Source organism: Hypanus sabinus, chromosome 26 (assembly GCF_030144855.1).
Source record: "Hypanus sabinus isolate sHypSab1 chromosome 26, sHypSab1.hap1, whole genome shotgun sequence".
Lineage (NCBI taxonomy): Eukaryota > Metazoa > Chordata > Chondrichthyes > Myliobatiformes > Dasyatidae > Hypanus > Hypanus sabinus.
Window position 1 is genome coordinate 13,988,511 of NC_082731.1, and position 20,743 is coordinate 14,009,253.

At 42.7% G+C, this 20,743-nt stretch overlaps 1 protein-coding gene across 1 annotated transcript in view; it reads right to left on the bottom strand.

Annotated features, from left to right (window-relative positions):
• Window positions 1-9,442: 9,442 nt before the first annotated feature.
• The window catches only part of LOC132381656 (zinc finger protein 850-like), a 61,212-nt gene continuing 49,911 nt past the window's right edge, over window positions 9,443-20,743 (bottom strand). The window contains exon 2 of the mRNA XM_059951258.1: window positions 9,443-16,521. Coding sequence (XP_059807241.1) covers window positions 15,041-16,521 — 1,481 coding nt within the window. The 3' untranslated portion in view covers window positions 9,443-15,040. The remainder of the gene's footprint in view (window positions 16,522-20,743) is intronic.

The following is a 20,743-nucleotide window of genomic DNA, read 5'->3' on the forward strand; positions in this document are numbered from 1 at the left end:
GAACAGGCCGTTCGGCCCACAATGTTGGGCCAAACCGGCTACAAAGCCAATCAGAAACCCCCAAACAGGCCTCTCTCCTACCTGCACCCTGTCCACATCCCTCCATCTTCCTCACACCCATTGGCTTATCTCAACAACTCTTAAAAGCCTCTCATGTATTTGTGTCTACCGCTGTATCAGGATGCGAAATCCAGGCATCCATGACTCTGAGTAAAAAATTAACCCCCACATTCCTCTCTCACCCTCAGTGCATGCCCTCTGGTATCTGACACACCTGGGAAACAAATACTTCCTGTCCTCTCATGATCTTGCAAACCTCTACCAGATCTCTCCTCAGCCTCCGGCACTCCGGAGAAAGCAATCGAAGTTTATCCAGCATCTCGTGACAGCACACGTACTCTAAAGCAAACAGCAACCTGTTCTGCACCCCCGCCAAAGCCTCGACATCCTTCCTATCCTGGGGCCACTATTGCTGTATGCAATAATCCAGACGTGGCCCAGCCAAAGTTTTATAAAGTTGCGACAAAACTCACTGACTTTTGAACACCACGCCTCAGTGAATAAAAACAAGCATTCCATAAGCATTCTGAACCACCTTAACCTTTGTAGTCACTTTCAAGGAGGTATGTGCTTGGATCCCAAGATCTCTCAGCTCAGCAATGGTGTTAACAATCTTGCCCTTTACAGTTTACAGTGACCCTGCATTTTCCCTACCAAGGTGCACCAGCTCACATTTACCCAGCGGCCATTTCTCAACCCAGACCTGCAACTGAAGTATATCAGACTGTATTCTTTGCCAGTTTTCTACGCTGTGCACAACTCCCCCAATCTTGGTATCATCCACAAGGACCGCAACCCTAGTCAGTCCAGAATGAAAGATTGAAGTTAATAACTCATCGGGGTGATTAATAAGTTTGTGGCCTAAGGCAGAAGGAGGTGAGTTATTAACTTCAAACTTTCTGCACCATCACTCAAAGTGTTGAACTGCATGTACATGTAACCAGAGCTGTATATCTCCTTCCACCTTTGACCACAAACTTATCAATCACCCCTGCTGTGGATCAACTGGAGTTCTGAGAAACTATCATTACATGCACGTGTAGTTAAACTTTTTGAGTGATAATGCAAAAAGTTTGAAGTTAATAACCCATGTCTTTCTACCTTAGGCCGCAAACTTATCAATAAACCCCTGCTGTGGACCACTTCTACAAGCTGGCCTAAGTGTGTACATGTAGGAGGGGTCTATGTTGAAAAATAAATGTGCTAGGCTTTCTAAAATTGACTCTTTCTACCTCACACCACAAACTTATCAATCATTGTATATACGTCACAAGCAGCAGGGGTCCCAGCACAGATCCCTGCGGAACACCACTAATTACAGACCTCCAGCCTGAATAAGTCCCTTCAATCAATACCCTCTGCTTTCTATGTAGAAGCGAGATCAGAATCCAAACAGCCCATTCACCGCAGACCTCATGGATCTCAATCTTCTGGATTAGCCTCCCATCAGGGGTTTTACAATCACTAAAATCCATGCAGACTCTCTCTATAACCTCTCCCCGAGAACCTTCTCCAGGAATTTCCCAGCAGCTGACGTGAGATCACCGGTCTATAGCTCCCAGGATTTTCCCTTGTTCCCTTCTGAAACAGAGGTAAAATATTAGCCACTTGCCAGTCCTCTGGAACCTCTCCTGCACCTAGAGAGGGCACAAAGTTAATAGTCAAGGGCCCAGAAAATCTCGTCTCCTGTTTTATTCAATAACCTGGGCTATATCCAATCAAGCCCTGGAGACTTATCCACTTAATACTCATTAGAAAACCCAATGCTTCCTCCTCCTTGACCTCTAAACGTCCTAACATATTAACACACTCATAAATGTGAAGAGATCACTGATCTTCTGGTCCACCACATCATTTACCTTATTACACATTGAAACAAAGTACTCATTTAAGTATCTCACTCAAATTCTCTGTATCAGAGCAAATGTTCTCCTCTTAATGCTTGAGAGGTCCACCCTCTCCCTACGTATCCTTTTACTCTCGATGTATAGTTGGACGAATTGGGTTTCAAATTAACTCTACGAGCCAAGGCCTTTTTCTGGCCGTTTCTGGCTCTCCCATCTCCCTTCTTTAGTTCTTTGCTTGTTCCCTTATACTTCTCAGTTGTTTTGATTGATCCTGATTTCCAAACCTTGATATATTTTTCCTTTCTCGACTAAATTCATCACCTCTCTGGACATCCAAGGTTATTTTATTTTTCCATTCCCGTCCTTCCTTCTAACAGGAACATGCCTTTCCTATGCTCTGTGCAATTGATGTTTAAATGCTTGTCTGATGTAAACTTGCTAAAAGAAAGACGTTCCCATTTAACACTTCTTAGTTCCTGCCTAATGGCCTCATATTTTGCCCTTCTTCAATTTGAAACCCTCCCATAAAGACTACCTTATCCTGAAAGTTAAGGAGTTGTGGTCACTATACTCTTCTCTACTTCCTGTGGAGTGTGAGGGAGGTCCTTTAACATCTGCCGGATGATGCTGAGGATGTTCTACGAGTCTGTGGTGGCCAGTGCTATCATGTTTGCTGTTGTGTGCTGGGGCAGCAGGCTGAGGATAGCAGACGCCAACAGAATCAACAAACTCATTCGTGAGGCCAGTTATGTTGTTGGGATGGAACTGGACTCTCTGACGGTGGTGTCAGAAAAGAGGATGCTGTCCAAGTTGCATGCCATCTTGGACAATGTCTCCCATCCACTCCATAATGTACTGGTTAGGCACAGGAGTACATTCAGCCAGAGACTCATTCCACCGAGATGTAACACTGAGCATCATAGGAAGTCATTCCTGCCTGTGGCCATCAAACTTTACAACTCCTCCCTCGGAGGGTCAGACACCCTGAGCCAATAGGCCGGTCCTGGACTTATTTCCACTTGGACTAATTTACTTATTATTGTTTAATTATTTATGGTTTTATATTGCTATATTTCTACTCTATTCTTGGTTGGTGCGACTGTAACGAAATCCAGTTTCCCTCGGGATCAATAAAGTCTGTCTGTCTGAATGGTCAGACAACTGGCCAGGCTCCACCCCACCGCTGTACTGATCTCTTTCCGGCTCCTCACCCTGTTTCCCTGAGTAGACACCCAATGGGTCCTCATTCTGCTCTGAGACTTCACACCAATCACAGCCGGTACCCATGGGGCACTAATCCTGTGTTGTACGTTCCCCAGACCTTTGTGTCTTTCTCCTGTCTTTCGGTGTTTGGAGTGGTAAATTGAGAAATGTCTGGAAATTCATCACATTCTCTCCTGACTTCAAATGTTTGAGAAAAATGATCCAGAAATGGACATCAATCTGTGCTCTTCCAATCCTTACGTTTGTCAAAGACAAAGTCGAAATTATTGTCACCTGCACCAGTGCATGCATGCATGGGTGCAAAAAAAAACTTGCAGCAGCATCGCAGGCACATAGAATCGGATAAGCAGCATTCACATGGAAAACATTTTTACAAGAAACAACACAATTAGCACAATCTGGTCGATTTTAGTGTAAAGTGGTTCTTGTGTTGCTATACTGGTGGGACTTCAGCTTTCTGGTATCTCCTGCCCAACAGTAACTGGGAGATGATGGTGAAGCCCTGAAGGTGGGGATCTTTGTCAGATATTTATTCAGGAATATCGTGAGGTTGTTTGTCCATTAGGAAGCTGCAACAATGTAGCAGAAGATGCAATAACATTCCAGTGGAAGGAGACGCTAGGGGACATTTATGGGGAAGAAATTCTGGCAGGAAGTGAGGTCCCAGGTTTTTCACACCGGGTTGAATGGCTGGTCTTTGCACTGTACACGTCCTGTACCGGGGAGACGTGAAACACTTCAGAGACAAAAATACTTTAAACAGAACTTCTCTGGTTGGTGCAGATTTCAGGATATCAAACCCCATCACAGTTATAGGGTTTAATTGAAGGGAATGGTTCTTTTCTAATCAACAGGGTTCATTCCAGGGTAAACTCTACCTGCCATCCGGACACTGGTGCTTCTGCAATCCGGGTTCTTCAGAGGTGGAGAACGAGGCATGAAACTAGTTGCTTACGATTGTTTTGTAAAGTGTTACATGAACAAAGGAAACGAGGGGGAAAGGGTGGCAAACGGATTTTAATGCAGACAAGTGTGAGACTGTGCACTTCGGTAGGACCAACCACGGTAGGGGAGTGGGAGGGCACCGAGGAGTACGGTAGAACAGAGATTTTTAATTCATTAATGGTGGTATCACAGGTAGATAGTGTTGTAAAGAAAGTTTTTGGCACATTGGCCTGCAAAAATCAATGTATTTTTGTACAGGAGCACAGGAGATGGGATAGAAACATAGAAAACCTACAGCACAATACAGACCCTGCAGCCCACAAAGCTGTGCCAAACATGTCCCTACTTTAGAAAATACCCAGGGTTACCCATAGCCCTCTAGTTTTCTAAGCTCCATGTACCTATCCAAAAGTCTCTTAACAGACCCTATATCGTATCCGCCTCCACCATCGTTACTGGCAGCCCATTCCACGCACTCACCACTCTCTGCATGAAAAACTTACCCCTGACATCTCCTCTGTATCTACTCACAAGCAACTTACCTGTGCCCTCTTGTGGCAGCCATTTCAGCCCTGGGGAAAAGCCTCTGACTGTCCACACGATCAATGCCTCTCATCATCTTATACACCTCTATCAGGTCACCTCTCATCCTCCGTCGCTCCAAGGAGAAAAGGCCGAGTTCACTCAACCTGTTTTCATAAGGCATGTTCCCCAATCCAGGCAACATCCTTGTAAATCTCCTCTGCACCCTTTCTATAGTTTCCACATCCTTCCTGTAGTGAGGTGACCAGAACTGAGCACAGTACTCCAAGTGGGATCTGACCAGGTAGACGGACTATGTGACCCAGGGGTAGTTTGACTGTGTGACCCAGGGTAGTGAGACTGTGTGACCCAGGGTAGTGAGACAGAGTGACCCAGGGGTAGTGAGACTGTGTGACCCAGGGTAGTGAGACTGTGTGACCCAGGGGTTAGTGAGACTGTGTGACCCAGGGTAGTGAGACTGTGTGACCCAGGGTAGTGAGACAGAGTGACCCAGGGGTAGTGAGACTGTGTGACCCAGGGGTAGACAAACTGAGTGACCCAGGGGTAGAGAGACTGTGTGACTCAGGGGTAGTGAGACTGTGTGACCCAGGGTAATGAGACTGAGTGACCCAGGGGTAGTGAGACTGTGTGACCCAGGGTTAGTGAGACTGTGTGACCCAGGGGTAGTGAGACTGTGTGATCCAGGGTTAGTGAGACTGTGTGACCCAGGGTAGTGAGACAGAGTGACCCAGGGGTAGTGAGACTGTGTGACCCAGGGGTAGACAAACTGAGTGACCCAGGGGTAGAGAGACTGTGTGACTCAGGGGTAGGCAGACTGAGTGACCCAGGGGTTGTGAGTCTCAGTGACTCAGGGGTAGATGGACTGAGTGACTCAGGGGGAGACAGACCGTGTGACCCTGCGGAAGACAGGCTGTGTGATGCAGGGTCTTTGTGATTGATGGGTAGTGGGAATGTGTGACTGAGGGGTAGTTGGACTGTATGACCCAGGGGCAGTGAGAGCTTTATCCAGGGGTAGTTTGACTATGGACGCAGGCGGTAGTGAAACTTTGTGACCCAGAGGTAGACAGACTTTGTGACCCTGGGGTAAAGGGACTATGTGAACCATGGGTAGTGGGACTGTGTGACCCGGGGCAGTGGAAGTGAGTGACCCAGGGGTAGAAACATAGAAAACCTACAGCACAATACAGGCCCTTCGGCCCACAGAGTTGTGCAGAACATGTTCCTACCATAGAAATTACTAGGCCTACCCATAGCCCTCTATTTTACTGAGCTCCACGTACATCTCCAAAAGTCTCTTAAAAGACCCAATCGTATCCACCTCCACCACCGTTGCCGGCAGCCCATTCCACACACTCACCACTCTCTGAGTGAAAAACTTACCCCTGACATCTCCTCTGTATCTACTCCCAAGCAACTTACCTGTGCCCTCTTGTGGCAGCCATTTCAGCCCTGGGGAAAAGCTTCTGACTAACCGCACAATCAATGCCTCTCATCATTCTAAACTCCTCTATCAGGTCACCTCTCATTCTCTGTCGCTCCAAGGAGAAAAGGCCGAGTTCACTCAACCTATTTTTATAAGGCATGCTCCCCAATCCAGGCAACATCCTTGTAAATCTCCTCTGCACCCTTTCAATGGCTTCTACATGTTATATTGAAATCGTATTAGATGTTAGTGAGGCCTAATTTGGAGGACTGAGTGAAGTTTTGGTCACCCACCTACAGCAAAGATGTAAAGAAAATTGAAAGAATGCACGGGAAATTTATAAGGATGCTGCCAGGTCTTGGGGGTTATGAGTTATTAGGAAAGATGGAATAGCATAGGTCTGTATTCTTTAGAACGTAGATTTGATAGTTTACAAAATTGTGAGGTTAGGTGCAATTATAACCAGAGGTGAAGGGTTAAGGGTAAAAGGTGGGGTAAGTCACGTGATGACGCAGGATCGAGACGTGGATATCCAGCTGTCCCGTAAAAAAACTAATAAATTAATGTTTAAATGAAGAAAAGTTAGTAAATATTTTCTAAAAACTACGTCTAAACTACTCAGGATTTTCCTTAGATATCCCTCCTAAACAGACAAAGAAGAAAACTTCTACTTTGCGGGCGGTACAAGTTGAGCCGGCCACCATGAAGAGGCTTCCAACTCAAGTGCATCTCACCTCCGGCGATACGGAACAGAAATCGCCCGCAGCATCAACAGTCTCCAAGAAGGAACAACAGGAACTGCGCGTGCGCCAACATGAACAATTTGAACTACAAATCCCAGCTACGATTGGAAGCGGAAGTGACAATTAACCCGCGGAGGATTCGGATTCTCTGGAACATACAGATGAAGATGAGGAGGTAAAAGAAGAAAAACAGGAAGAGGTTGGAGGTGGAAGATCTTCTGGATACATAAGAGAAGCTTTGGCGCAAATAATGCATAAATCAAAAGAACTAAAAACATTAAAAATAATACAAGAATATATTAAAGATATGAAGGCTATGATAAAATGGTGAAGGACAAGAAAGTTAAAAAGTTGGAAGAAATAACGGGAGACACTACTGAGAGAGTGAATACAATGGAAGATAATATTCTTGCCTGGACATCAGAAAGAAAACGACTGTTGGAAAAAATAGACGTGCTTGAAAATCTTAGTAGACGAAATAATATTAAAATTGTTGGTCTTAAGGAAGGGATAGAGGGAGAGGATCCAATAAAATATTTTCAAAAATGGATCCCGGAAAATTTGGAAATGGAAGAGGGAACCCAGTTGATTGAAATCGAAAGGGTCCACAGGGCTTTAAGATCAAAACCTCAACCTGATCAAAACCCACGACCAATCTTGATAAAATGCTTAAGATATCAAGATAAAGAAAAGATCCTGAAGGCGGCTGCCCAACGTGCCAGAAAGAAAAATGAGCCATTGATGATAGAAGGGAAAGCAGTTCTTTTCTATCCTGATATAAGTTATGACCTTTTGAAGAGAAAGAAGGAATTTAACCCAGCGAAAAAGGGTTATAAATTTACATTTACAGGAGAGCTGGGGGGTCTTTGGATCGATCGTTACGGGATTCATGTGTGTAATCATGGCGTATGCCATGATCCGCACAACGGAGGAGGGTAATGTTGTGTTTTTTTTCATTCACAACATTAGCAGTGGGGGTTTTTGTTTTTTTTTATAATCTATTTTTCTTTTATCTGTCTTTCTTTGCCTGGATGATCGGAGGGGAGACACATAGCAACATGGAGAATTTTAAAATAATTCCCCAAGGTACTATGAGAGTTGAAATATTATGTATTATTATAGACTGGAGTAACCCCGTTAAAAATAATGACTAATTTACTGAATTTTTAAAATTTTAATGTTAATGGGCTTAATGGACCGGTGAAAAGAAAAAGAATTTTAACATACACTAAGAAAATGAAAATAGATATAGCTTTTATACAAGAAACACATTTAACAGATAGAACATCAGAAATTAAAGAGAGATTGGGTCAGAAATGTTATAGCAGCTTCATTTAATTCAAAAGCGAGGGGAGTTGCAATTTTGGCCAACAAAACTTTACCAATTAAAATACAAAATGTATTAATTGATTCTGCGGGAAGATATGTAATTATACATTGCCAAATCTTTTCAGAACTATGGACTCTTATGAATATTTATGCACCAAATGAAAACGATGTAAAATTTATACAGGAGGCTTTTCTGAATTTGGCTGATGCACACAATAAAATACTAATAGGTGGAGACTTTAACTTTTGTTTAGACCCAGTTTTAGATAGATCAACAAAGGTTGTTACAAAACCAAAAGTAGCAAAATTAAATTTATCATTGATGAAAGATTTAAATTTGATTGATACATGGAGAAGAATTAACCCAAGAAAAAAAGATTATTCATTTTATTCAAATAGACATAAAACTTATTCAAGGATAGATTTTTTTCTTACTATTAGCGAATATTCAAGACAGAGTGAAAAATATGGAATATAAAGCAAGAATATTGTCAGATCATTCCCCCTTGATAATGACAATGATAATGATGGATAAGGAAGAATCAATTTACAGATGGAGATTTAATTCAATATTATTAAAACATCAAGATTTTTGTGATTTTATGAAAAAACAGATTGAGTTTTTTTTAGATACAAACTCACATTCAGTTGATGATAAATTTATATTATGGGAAGCAATGAAGGCATATTTGAGAGGCCAAATAATAAGTTATACTTCTAAAATTAAGGAATATATAGTAGAAATGGATCAATTGGAAAAAGAGATTACAAAATTAGAAAAAGAATCTGAAAGATATATGACAGAAGAAAAACAAAGACAACTTATTAATAAGAAGCTACAATATAATACACTTTAGACATACCGAACAGAAAAAGCAATTATGAGAACTAAACAAAGATATTACGAACTAGGTGAAAGATCACACAAGATTCTTGCTTGACAGTTAAAAACAGACCAGGCTTCCAAAATAATAAATGCAATTAGAACAAGTGTAAATAAAATTACTTATAAACCTTTAGAAATCAATGAAACTTTTAATTTTTTTTATTTTGAATTGTATCAATCAGAATCACAAAACGATATTGTTGAGATAGAAAGGTTTTTATCACAAATAACTCTCCCAAAATTGAATTCGGAAGGACAGAAGGGATTAGATATGTCTTTTACATTAAAAGAGGTCGAAGAAGCTCTAGGATCACTTCAGAATAATAAATACCCAGGAGAAGATGGTTTTCCGCCTGAATTTTACAAAACGTTTAAAGATTTAGTAATTCCTCCTTTTATGGAACTAATACACCAAGCGGAAAGAATGCATAAACTTCCAGAATCTTTTTCGACAGCTATTTTAATAGTATTGCCAAAAAAAGACAGAGATCTTTTAAAGCCAACATCATATAGACCTATTTCTTTGTTGAACATGGATTATAAAATAATAGCAAAGATTTGATTTAACAGATTATCTAAATACTTACCAAAATTAATACACATGGACCAAACAGGATTTATTAAAAATAGACAATCGGCAGATAATGTAACTCAGTTACTGAGCATAATTCATTTGGCACAAAAGAGGGAAGAAATGAGTGTGGCAGTTGCTTTGGATGCAGAAAAAACATTTGATAGATTGGAATGGGATTTTTTAATTTAAGGTATTGGAAAAATATGGATTAGGGGTATCTTTTATAAAATGGATTAAAACCTTAAATACTAACCCCAAAGCTAAAGTGATGACAAATGGCCAAATTTCAACATCATTTCAGTTAACAAGGTTAACTAGACAAGGTTGACCTTTATCACCTGCTTTATTTGTGTTGGCGATAGAACCATTAGCTGAATTAATTAGAATTGACTCATATTAGGGGTTTCAGAGTTAATCAGGAGGAATATAAGATTAACTTATTTGCTGATGATCTGATTTATTTAACTAACCCATTACATTCGTTGTTTAAATTATCTTCTAGATTGGAAGAATATGGGAAAATATCAGGGTACAAAGTAAATTGGGATAAAAGTGAAATTCTACCCCTTACTAAAGGAGATTATAGTCAATGTCGATTAATAACTGAATTTAGATGGCCGATAAATGGTATAAAGTATTTAGGTATAAGAGTTGATAATGATATAAAGAATTTATATAAATTAAATTATTTGCCATTATTGAAAAAAAATTCAAGAGGATCTTGATAAATGGATGATGTTACCAACAACATTAATAGGTAGAGTCAATGCTATAAAAATGAATATATTCCCCAGATTACAATATTTATTCCAAACATTACCAATACAATTACCGCAGAAATTTTTTCAAGAGTTAAATAAATGTGTGAGGAAGTTCCTTTGGAAAGGTAAGATGTCAAGAATATCGTTGGAAAAATTGACATGGAAATTTGACCTATTACAATTACCAAATTTTAAGAATTATTACAAAGCAAATCAACTTAGATTTATTGCAAGTTTTTTTGATGAAGATAAACCAGCATGGATTAGAATAGAATTAGGCAAAATAGGAGAAAATATACCAGAAAATTTTATATATAAATGGGAATCTAAATGGATACAGGAAAAGAATGAATCTCCTATACTAAAATATTTGATTGATTTATGGAATAAGATAAATGTTGATGATGAGATAAAGAAATCTTTATTAGCAAAGAGACCTTTAATTCAAAATAAATTTATCCCTTTTACAATGGATAATCAACTTTTATATAACTGGTTTCACAAAGGGATTAGATATATAAGAGACTGTTTTGAAGGAGATATAGTAATGTTATTTGATCAATTAAGGAATAAATATAAAATATCAAATAACCCCATTTTCTGTTATTTCCAATTAAGGGCTTATTTAAGAGATAAACTGGGTCAAACCATGTTATTGCTAAAACCTAATGAAATAGAAACTTTAATTCATAAAGGAAAAACTAAACAAAATATTTCTGGTATGTATAATTTGATTCAAAAACAGGCAATTAAACAAGGAATTCATAAGTCAAGACAAAAATGGGAAACTGATTTGAATATTAAAATTGATGAAACAAGTTGGTCAAGTTTATGTCTTGACAGTATGACAAATACAATAAATGTTTGACTAAGATTAGTACAATATAACTTTTTACATCAAATATATATTACACCACAAAAAGTAAATAGATTAAATTCAAATTTATCTGATCAATGTTTTCGATGTAATCAAGAAATTGGTACTTTTTTACACTGTACTTGGTCTTGTTCTAAAATTCAACCTTTTTGGACAAATTTAAGAGTTTTTAACTGGAACAAATTATTGGAATACAACTTCCACATAATCCAATATTATTTTTACTAGGCGATATTGAAAGGATAAATCCAAATTGAATAAATATCAGAAAGAATTCATAAAAATTGCATTGGCAGTAGCCAAAAAGGCTATTGCAGTTACTTGGAAATCTGAGTCATACTTAAGTATAGATTGCTAAAAGAATGGAGTTTTTAGCTGCATTCCACTTGAAAAAATTACTTATAATTTAAGAGACAAATATGAAATATTTCTGAAAATTTGGCACCCTTATTTACAAAAAATAGGATTAAATATATAGGTGCTCCGAAGATAAAATTATTGGTTTTCTGGGGAAAGAAAGAAATATATATATTAAAGCTGTTACGAACTCCATGGAGCATGTGGGGATCTTCCGATATCCAGGCACTCTTTCTTTCTTTCTTTTTTCTTCTTTTTTTTCCTACAGGGATATGTTAGGGGGGAGGGGTTAAGGGGAGGTGGGGAAGGGTTGATATTTTTTTTCTTTCTGTAACCTATTTGAAAATTCTATAAAAAAAAATTTTAAGGGTAAAAGGTGAGAAGTTTAAGGGGGACATGATGGCAAACTTCTTCAGTCAGAGGTTTGTGAGAGCGTGGAATGAGCTGCCAGCACAAGTGGTGCATGTGAGCTCGATTTCAACGTTTAAGCAAAGTTTGGATAGGTACCTGGATAACTGGGGTATTGATGGGTATGGTCACAGTGCAGGTTGATGGGAGTAGGCAGTTTAAATGGCTGTGGCATGGGCTAGATGGGCTGAATGGCCTGTTTCTGTGCTGACTATGAAAGGCAAAGAAGGGAAAAGGAAAAAATAACAAAAGGTGGTGTGGTTTTCTTCTATCCAGACTACCGATAGTGTGCATTTCATCTAAATTCCATTGCTTAATCAATAAGCTGGCACCTATCCAAATAATGCGATTCCCACCATTGGAACTAAAAACTTTCCAGAAAATATAAAGAGGCAACTGTAAAGACTAGAAATACACCGAACAACTATGTTATTGGAAACTATACAAGAATGCAAACAAACATAAAAATTTAAAACTACATGAAAATACGGCCCAACCCAACTCCCCCAAACCCCTGTTCTAAATTCCCCAATTTTACATTGATCCATTGAGCCATGCCACACAGCAACCCCCAATTTAACCCTGGCCCAATCACAGGACAGTTAACAATAACCAAATAACCTATCAACCGGTACATCTTTAGAGTGTGTGAGAAAACCCACACGGTGATGGGAGAACATATAAATTCCATAGAGACTGTGGCGGGAATTGAACTCAGGTCACTGGTACAGAACGCATTGTGCTAGCCACAACACTACCGTGCCAAATTATTACTTCTGGAAATTCAGAGGCTGAAAAAGATGTGAAACCTAAGTACGTATTTTTTTAAAAATCACCCTTTCTATAAATATAAAAGGGTATTCATCTCAGTGATAAGTTGATTATCTTTGTAAAAAAAGTACACTTATATGAGTTTGTGCTCCTCTATTATTGATTGTCATTTTACAAATAAAAATTATTTAAATCATGTTTTGGCATATCAGGTCATTTGATAAAATATTGAGTAACCCACCAGTCTCCTAAATTTAATTGTATGCAGTTAAACAATCCCACCCATCAGACTGATGGATTGTAGCTGTTTCTTAATGCATTCAATCAGCCAAATCAGTTTTGTCAGATCTGTCGGGTACAGGATGTAAGGCCAGCACTCCTTGCCTAGAACTGCACGTTACCCCACGTTGACCGTTCAGAGATCTGATGCCATGTGTTTTTGAAGAACCATTCTTCACGGGGCAACTATGTCAGTTGTTACTTTCTGCAAGGGCCCAGTGATGTCATTGCTTACTCTTTCTAAAACTGTGGCAATATTTTGAACCTGTCTTATATTTCCTGTAACAGCACATTATGGGACTAAAATTAATAGAAAATGATTTTTTTCTGAAAGATCTTGTTTATTCTAGAGTCAGGATGTAACGATAAAGTGTCTGAAGGAGAGACAGAACCCAAATAACAAGATGTGAGCCATTTACATCGGAGAGGGATAGCAGCTGGTTGCATAAAACTCAGCCCTACTGGAATGGTACTGTCTGAACTCAAGTTAAAGGTAGCTTTTGTAGTAAACACATGAAAAGGTTTCATAGCTTTATCATGAACTTTGGATACAGCTGTAGAGATATCCCAACTCCTCTGTGGACGGACACGAGGGCGGCTGTGAACGGAGCAGGGTTGGCCGTGGGCCTACCGCCATCCCGTTACAACAGGACATTTTGCATATCTGTTCTGGATCTGCTGCAATGCCTTGCATCAGTGAATATTTTGAAATCTGTGGAAGGTATCGGCAAACCCAACAACTAGAGACATTAAGTCTCAGCATATTATTGCAAATTCCCGTAAGTACACATTGCGTCATGAGAATTGGCACATTGTGAGCAGGGAAACTTGGTAAAGATGTAAGAACAACAAATAATATTCGAATAAACACCATAATAAGCTGTAGTTATCGACTCTGTACCAAGTCTTCTGGCCGGTCACTGATTTCCCCACTGTTGCCCAGCAGAGGCGGCAGCACATTCACCACAGCACTTGTTGTCTTTGTCAGGAGCCACTCCAGCTTACTCGCAGTGACTCGCGTGAATTCACTTACTTTCACATCCAAATTAGTAATTAACAACGTTCGTTAAGGACCCTCTCATTGAGCTCCCAGTGGTTCCGTACGGGAATCTCAGCAGGAATCCGGGTGTTTGATCACTCCGAGCAGCAGAAACCTGTTGGGAAGTGGACGGCACATCTTGGGTTAACTTCACAAAATAGTTAATTAAACTCTCTGCCATAACATGTTTATCAGCCTCTCTGAGGTGGAGAGCTCCCGGCGGTGACGTGGGTCACCCTGTTACCACCTCCAATGGACTTTATCTCGTTTGGGGTTGCTCTGATGTCACACAGAACGACAGGAAGAGCCGTAGGCCATTGGCACAACCTTCCTCATGATACTCACTCAGCCGTTGTTGGTGATTCCATCATTCATTCGACTGTCCTGATGACTCTGGGTGCTGTGGACAATGGAAAGACCGTTCAATGTTCATCAGTTGTCAATAATTCCCAACAAACATTCCCAGTGAAATGTGTTCCTTGGTCAGAGTCAGTGTGAGGAGGCAATCTCCATCTCTAAACACAGTCCTCGGTTAGTTGTTGCTGTGTCTGGCTGTGGCTTTCCTCGTGGGAATAGCTTTAGGCCTTAATGGTCCTCCTGAGTTCCTGTACTAGTTCTACAGCAGTAAGAAATCCCCTTTGCCTCCAAATCGCGAAAAATTCCAAAAGCTTACTGAGAATCAGTGGAGAGATCAGCTGATCTTCCTTCTGCCATCTTCCAGACTTCCGGCTCCGGCAGTGGCTCCGGCACTGTGGTACCCAACTTCAAGTACCACAGTAGCCACCAATAGAAGTTTCCAGAAAACAACATGGAGGCAACTGTAACCAACAGAGCAATTACACGTAGAGATAAATATATGAAAAATACAAACAAGCATAAGAAAGTTAAACTATGAGAATAGTAACAATTAGACAGATTCCATCACCCGGAGAGGGTCTCTCTGCATGTGGATATATACCCCACACACGGCATTTTCAATCCCTGTCCGGAGTGTGAGCTCGCTGGTGTTTCTCCAGGTCTGATGACCGAGTGAACCCCTTCCCACACTCGGAACAGGTGAACTGCTTCTCCCCCGTGTGGACTTGTTGGTGTTTCTTCAGGCTGATCTGTTGATTAAATCCCTTCCCGCACTCGGAGCAGATGAACGGTTTCTCCCCGGTGTGAATTCGCTGGTGCGCCACCAGGTAAGATCGTTGACTGAATCCCTTCCCGCACGCCGAGCATTTGAACGGTTTCTCCGCAGTGTGAGTTCGCTGGTGCATCATCAGGTGACAGGATTGAGCAAAGCTCTTCCCACACTCGGAGCAGGTGAACGGCCTCTCCCCGGTGTGAACTCGCTGATGTCGCTGCAGGTTGTTTACAACAGTAAAACTCTTCCCACACTCAGTGCAAGTGTAAGGCTTCTCCCCCGTGTGAACTCGCTGGTGAGCCTGCAGGTTATATATAACAGTAAAACTCTTCCCACACTCAGAGCAGACGAACGGCTTCTCCCCTGTGTGAACTCGCTGGTGTCTGTAAAGGTAAGATGGTTGAGTGAATCCCTTCCCACACTCGGAGCAGGAGAACGGTTTCTCCGCCATGTGAATCCGCTCGTGTTTTAACAATTCAGACGAACGGGTGAATCCCTTCCCACACTGGGAGCAGGTGAACGGTCTCTCGTCGGTGTGGTTCCGCTGGTGTTTCAGCAGGTCACATGAATAAGTGAATCTCTTCCCACAGTCGGGGCAGGTGAACGGCTTCATCCCGGTGTGGATCAGCTGATGGCTCAACAGGTAACAGGAATCAGTGAATCCCTTACCACACTCGGAGCAGATGAACGGCTTCTCATCGCTGTGCTTTCGCTGGTGGGTCATTAGGTGAGATGACTGAGTGAATCCCTTCCCACACACAGGGCAGATGAAAGGCCTCTCCCCGCTGTGAACTCGCTGGTGTGTAAACATGTTGGATAACTGCGTGAACGCCATCCCGCACTCAGAGCAGGTGAACGGTCTCTCCCCAGTGTGAACTCGATGGTGTCTCTTCAGGTGAGATGACTGAGTGAATCCCTTGCCACACTCCATGCAGATGAACGGCTTCTCCCCTGTGTGAACCCTCCGGTGGCTCTGCAGAGCGGATAAACGACGGAACTCCTTCTTACACTCGGTACAAGAGAACGGCTTCTCCCCGGTGTGAACCCGCTGGTGCTTCATCAGCTCCGATGACTGTGTGAATCCCTTCCCGCACTCAGAGCAGGTGAACGGTTTCTCTCCGGTGTGGATCCGCTGGTGCACCACGAAGTTGGAGTGGAAGGCGAAGCTCTTCCCGCAATCGGAGCAGGTGAAAGGCTTCTCCCCGCTGTGAACTCGCTGGTGCGTGAGCATGTTGGACAACTGCGTGAATCCCTTCCCGCAGTCCGGGCAGTTGAACGGCTTCTCCCCGGTGTGAACCCGCTGGTGCTCAATCAGATTGGTCAATCGTTTGAAGCGTTTCCCGCAGGTGGGGCACTGATAGGGGTTCACGGCTGTGGAGTCAGGAGTTTGTGACGGCGGGGCTGGAGCAGGGGTGGAGGTTTGTGAATCTGTTACCTCCATCCCGAACACACTGCGGTCGCGGCCTCCAGAAGCCTGACGGTGACTCGGATCGGTGATGAAGCTGACCTCGAACGGGGCCGAGCTGCAGCGACTCGGCGGGACGCGTCTCCGGGACAGTCTCGACACTCGACCGTCTCCACCCGGACACGGACTCTGGCCTGACCCAGGATGCACTGCGGCACCGAGAGGGCGCATGCGCACTGACCGCTCCCAGGCTGGGGATTTCACTGTCGGATCTCCAAGCGGGAGGGAGCATTGAGTTCAAAGTAAACTGATTGTCAAAGTCCATATACAACGCTGAGAGTCGTTTTCCTGCGGGCATCATCAGTAAGTCCGAGAAACATAATAGAAACGCTGAGAGACGACAACCAACAGAACAAACCAATGGGAAAAAAGACAAAAAAGGAGAAATAATCAGCAACACCTCGGCTATTGTCACTTCAGTAACTGTTTTAGAGATAGTTCAGGATTCACTCCTTTCTGTTGTTGTTTGTCCCTATCTCTCTTTGCTGTTCTATTTACCTCTTCACTCCGGGAGCGTCAGTGAGCAAAGAATTTCATTGAAATGAAAACAATCAACCCATTTAACCTAATGATCTGCCCACGTCAGAATCCGGTTTATTATCGCTGACATGAGTGGTGAAATTTATTGTTTTGAGGCAGCAGTACAATGCAATACATAAAACACTGTAAGTTACATTGATGAAATAGTGCAAACCAGACTATGACCGGACTATGTAACAGTTTCTTCCCCCAAGCTATCAGACTCCTCAATACCCAGAGCTTGGACTGACACCTTACTGCCCTATTGTCTTGTTGTAATGCCTGCACTGTTTTGTGCACTTTTTGCAGTCCTGGGTAGGTCTGTAGTCTGGTGTATTTTTTTTTTCTCTGTGTTGTTTTTTACGTAGCTCAGTCTAGTTTTTGTACTGTGTCATGTAACACCACGGTCCTGAAAAAAACATTGTCTCGTTTTTACTGTGTACCTGACCAGCAGTTGTGGTCGAAATGACAATAAAAGTGACTTGACTTGAAACAGGGAATAGCTGGACAGAAGGATTGATAGATCGATCGATACTTTATTGATCCCAAAGGTAACACAGTGTCACAGTAGCATCACAAGTGCACGGATATAAATATGAGAAGAGAAGTAGAAAGAATAAAAAAACAAGTTACCACAAACAGATTAACAGAAAGGGGTCATCATTTCCGCGGCTATCGATTGACTCATTATAGAGCCTAATGAAGTCGTACCGCGCTCTTTGGAGCAGCGCAGTTGTCTCAGTCTGTCACTGAAAGGGCTCCTCGGTTCAGCCAAGGAGGCATGCGGAGGGTGAGAAACATTGTCCAGAATTGCCAGGATTTTCCATAGGGTCCTTTGTCCTACCACAGCCCCCAGTGTGTCCAGTTTGCCTCCTATAACAACCAGCCTTTCTAATCAGTATATTGGGCCTGGCGGCATACCACCGCATGGAAGATTTACTCCGAAATATAACAGCAAAGAAGACCGCTCGGGCAACAACAGACTGGTGGAACGTGTGACGGAGAGGCCTGCACGCTCCCAAGGACCTCAGCCTGCTCAGGAAGTGGAGGCGACGCCAACAGACTGGTGGAACGTGTGACGGAGAGGCCTGCACGCTCCCAAGGACCTCAGCCTGCTCAGGAAGTGGAGGCGACGCCAACAGACTGGTGGAACGTGTGACGGAGAGGCCTGCACGCTCCCAAGGACCTCAGCCTGCTCAGGAAGTGGAGGCGACGCTGGCCCTTCTTGTACACAGCCTCTGTGATGGTGCTCCACTCTAATCCAGGTGCACCCAAAGTTGCTCCGGCTCGAAGCTGGATAGTGTGCATGACTCCATGAGCCGTTCTGAAATCTGATGGCAGAGGGGAAACGGCCTTTCCTAAAATGCAGAGGGTGTGTGTTCCGTTTCTGTTTCATAATTGTAACAAATGCAAATATTTTCTTAAAATGCCATTTCAATGGCTGTTGTTACCTCTGTGCTCTCTGTTGAAATGCAAATTCAGTCCAGGTGCTGTTGAGATAGGCTAATAATGTTCTGTTAGCGCAGAAAATTGGAAATTGTTGTTACAACGTTCTATCAATGTCTGCTGTCAGTGGAATCTTTCCTCATTATCATTCAGTCCCAGATTCTCCGAGACAGAGAGGTTAAGTATTTTGGGTCTGTAGTTTAGCTGTTCATAAAAAGGGGACGAGCAGACTCTAAAGAAGTTGAGATCCTGCAGTGTGCAGCAGGATGTTGGGAATCTTTGATCAGTCTGCTGCAGCCTATGCAGTCTTCTTTGCTGTTTTATGTTGGGGGAGCAGCATCGGTACCTCCTGTTACTGTTATATTTCAGTAAGCTTGTGATTTGTCTACTTTGGCAATTCAAATTGCTGTGGAAATATCTATTCATGGTCATGTGCTTGGAGTGATTATATCCACTCCACCCCTGTGGCGGTCTCTTTAGCTTCTGTGGAAATATATTCGAAACTTTGAGATTTTTATGTATTTGGTCCTATAATGTGACAAAATGGAACGATGGAACGGCAGAATGCTTTGCTATATGCTAAGTGTGTGTGAGTGTGTGTGTGTGTGTGTGTGTGTGTGTGTGTGTCTATGTGAGTGTGTGTGTGTGTGTGTGTGTGTCTATGTGAGTGTGTGTGTGTGTCTGTGTCTGTGTGAGTGTGTGTGTGTGTGTGTGTCTGTGTGAGTGTGTGTGTGTGTCTATGTCTGTGTGAGTGTGTGTGTGTGTGTGTGTGTCTGTGTGAGTGTGTGTGTGTCTGTGTGAGTGTGCGTGTGTGTGTGTGTGTGTGTGTCTATGTGAGTGTGTGTGTGTGTGTGTGTGTCTATGTGAGTGTGTGTGTGTGTCTGTGTCTGTGTGAGTGTGTGTGTGTGTGTGTGTCTGTGTGAGTGTGTGTGTGTGTCTATGTCTGTGTGAGTGTGTGTGTGTGTGTGTGTGTGTCTGTGTGAGTGTGTGTGTGTCTGTGTGAGTGTGCGTGTGTGAGTGTGTGTGTGTGTGTGTCTGTGTGAGTGTGTGAGTGTGTGTGTGTGTGTCTGTGTCTGTGTGAGTGTGTGTGTGTGTGTCTGTGTGAGTGTGTGTGTGTGTCTGTGTCTGTGTGAGTGTGTGTGTGTGTGTGTGTCTGTGTCTGTGTGAGTGTGTGTGTGTGTGTGTGTGTCTGTGTGAGTGTGTGTGTGTCTGTGTGAGTGTGTGTGTGTGTGTGTCTGTGTGAGTGTGTGAGTGTGTGTGTGTGTGTGTGTCTGTGTGTCTGTGTGAGTGTGTGTGTGTGTGTCTGTGTGAGTGTGTGTGTGTGTGTGTGTGTGTGTGTGTATGTGTGTGTGAGAGACAGGAGGCATGTAACGTTCAGATCATTGTTCGCTTCTGTAACTCGGGGAAGGTCGGTAAATTCTGCGGCATTGAATAAAAGTTGCTGAGTGGGCGAGCTGCCAGATAACGGGCAAAGATCAGCCTGGTTAATCATAACATAACCTTTGTAAACTGTAACGCAGAAGCCGCCTACCATCCACTGAGGAGAGGACGCAGCCTTCTACTTGCAATTAATAAAATGTTTCTGAATAGAACTACCCTTTGTTGTAAGACCCAGCAGACGACAGAATTTGGAGGCTCTTGTCGCTTGTCCAGGTGAAGTGCGGGAGATTCCTGGTGCCTGGGCTGCCTGGGGGAGATTCCCTGGCGGCAGCACTCACCAAAAAGCAAGTTTCTTTCCGCCCCTAGGGATCTTTGCTCTCGGAGGTGAACCTCGGCTTTCTCGTTCGCTGTCACTCTTTACACTGTGGTCTGGACTTTGATCTTGAGTGAACCGATTTGCAGTCGGCATGGTGACAGAGATGCTAAAACGACCGAGGCTGTGAGAGACACGCGCGAACGAACTGGATGATTCAGTGTCAGGGCGAGCGACCCAGCGTCGGAGACGCTCGGCTGGAATCGGTAAAAGTTGAAGGATAGTGTAAGGGGAGCAAGGAAGGGTCAATCCCGCCACTAAATTACTGCCAGGCAAAGAGTCGCGGTGGTAAATGATTACCCCTGGATGAACAAAAGTACATAAAAATTATAATAAGTAACTTTAAACAAGGTTTGAACCCTACA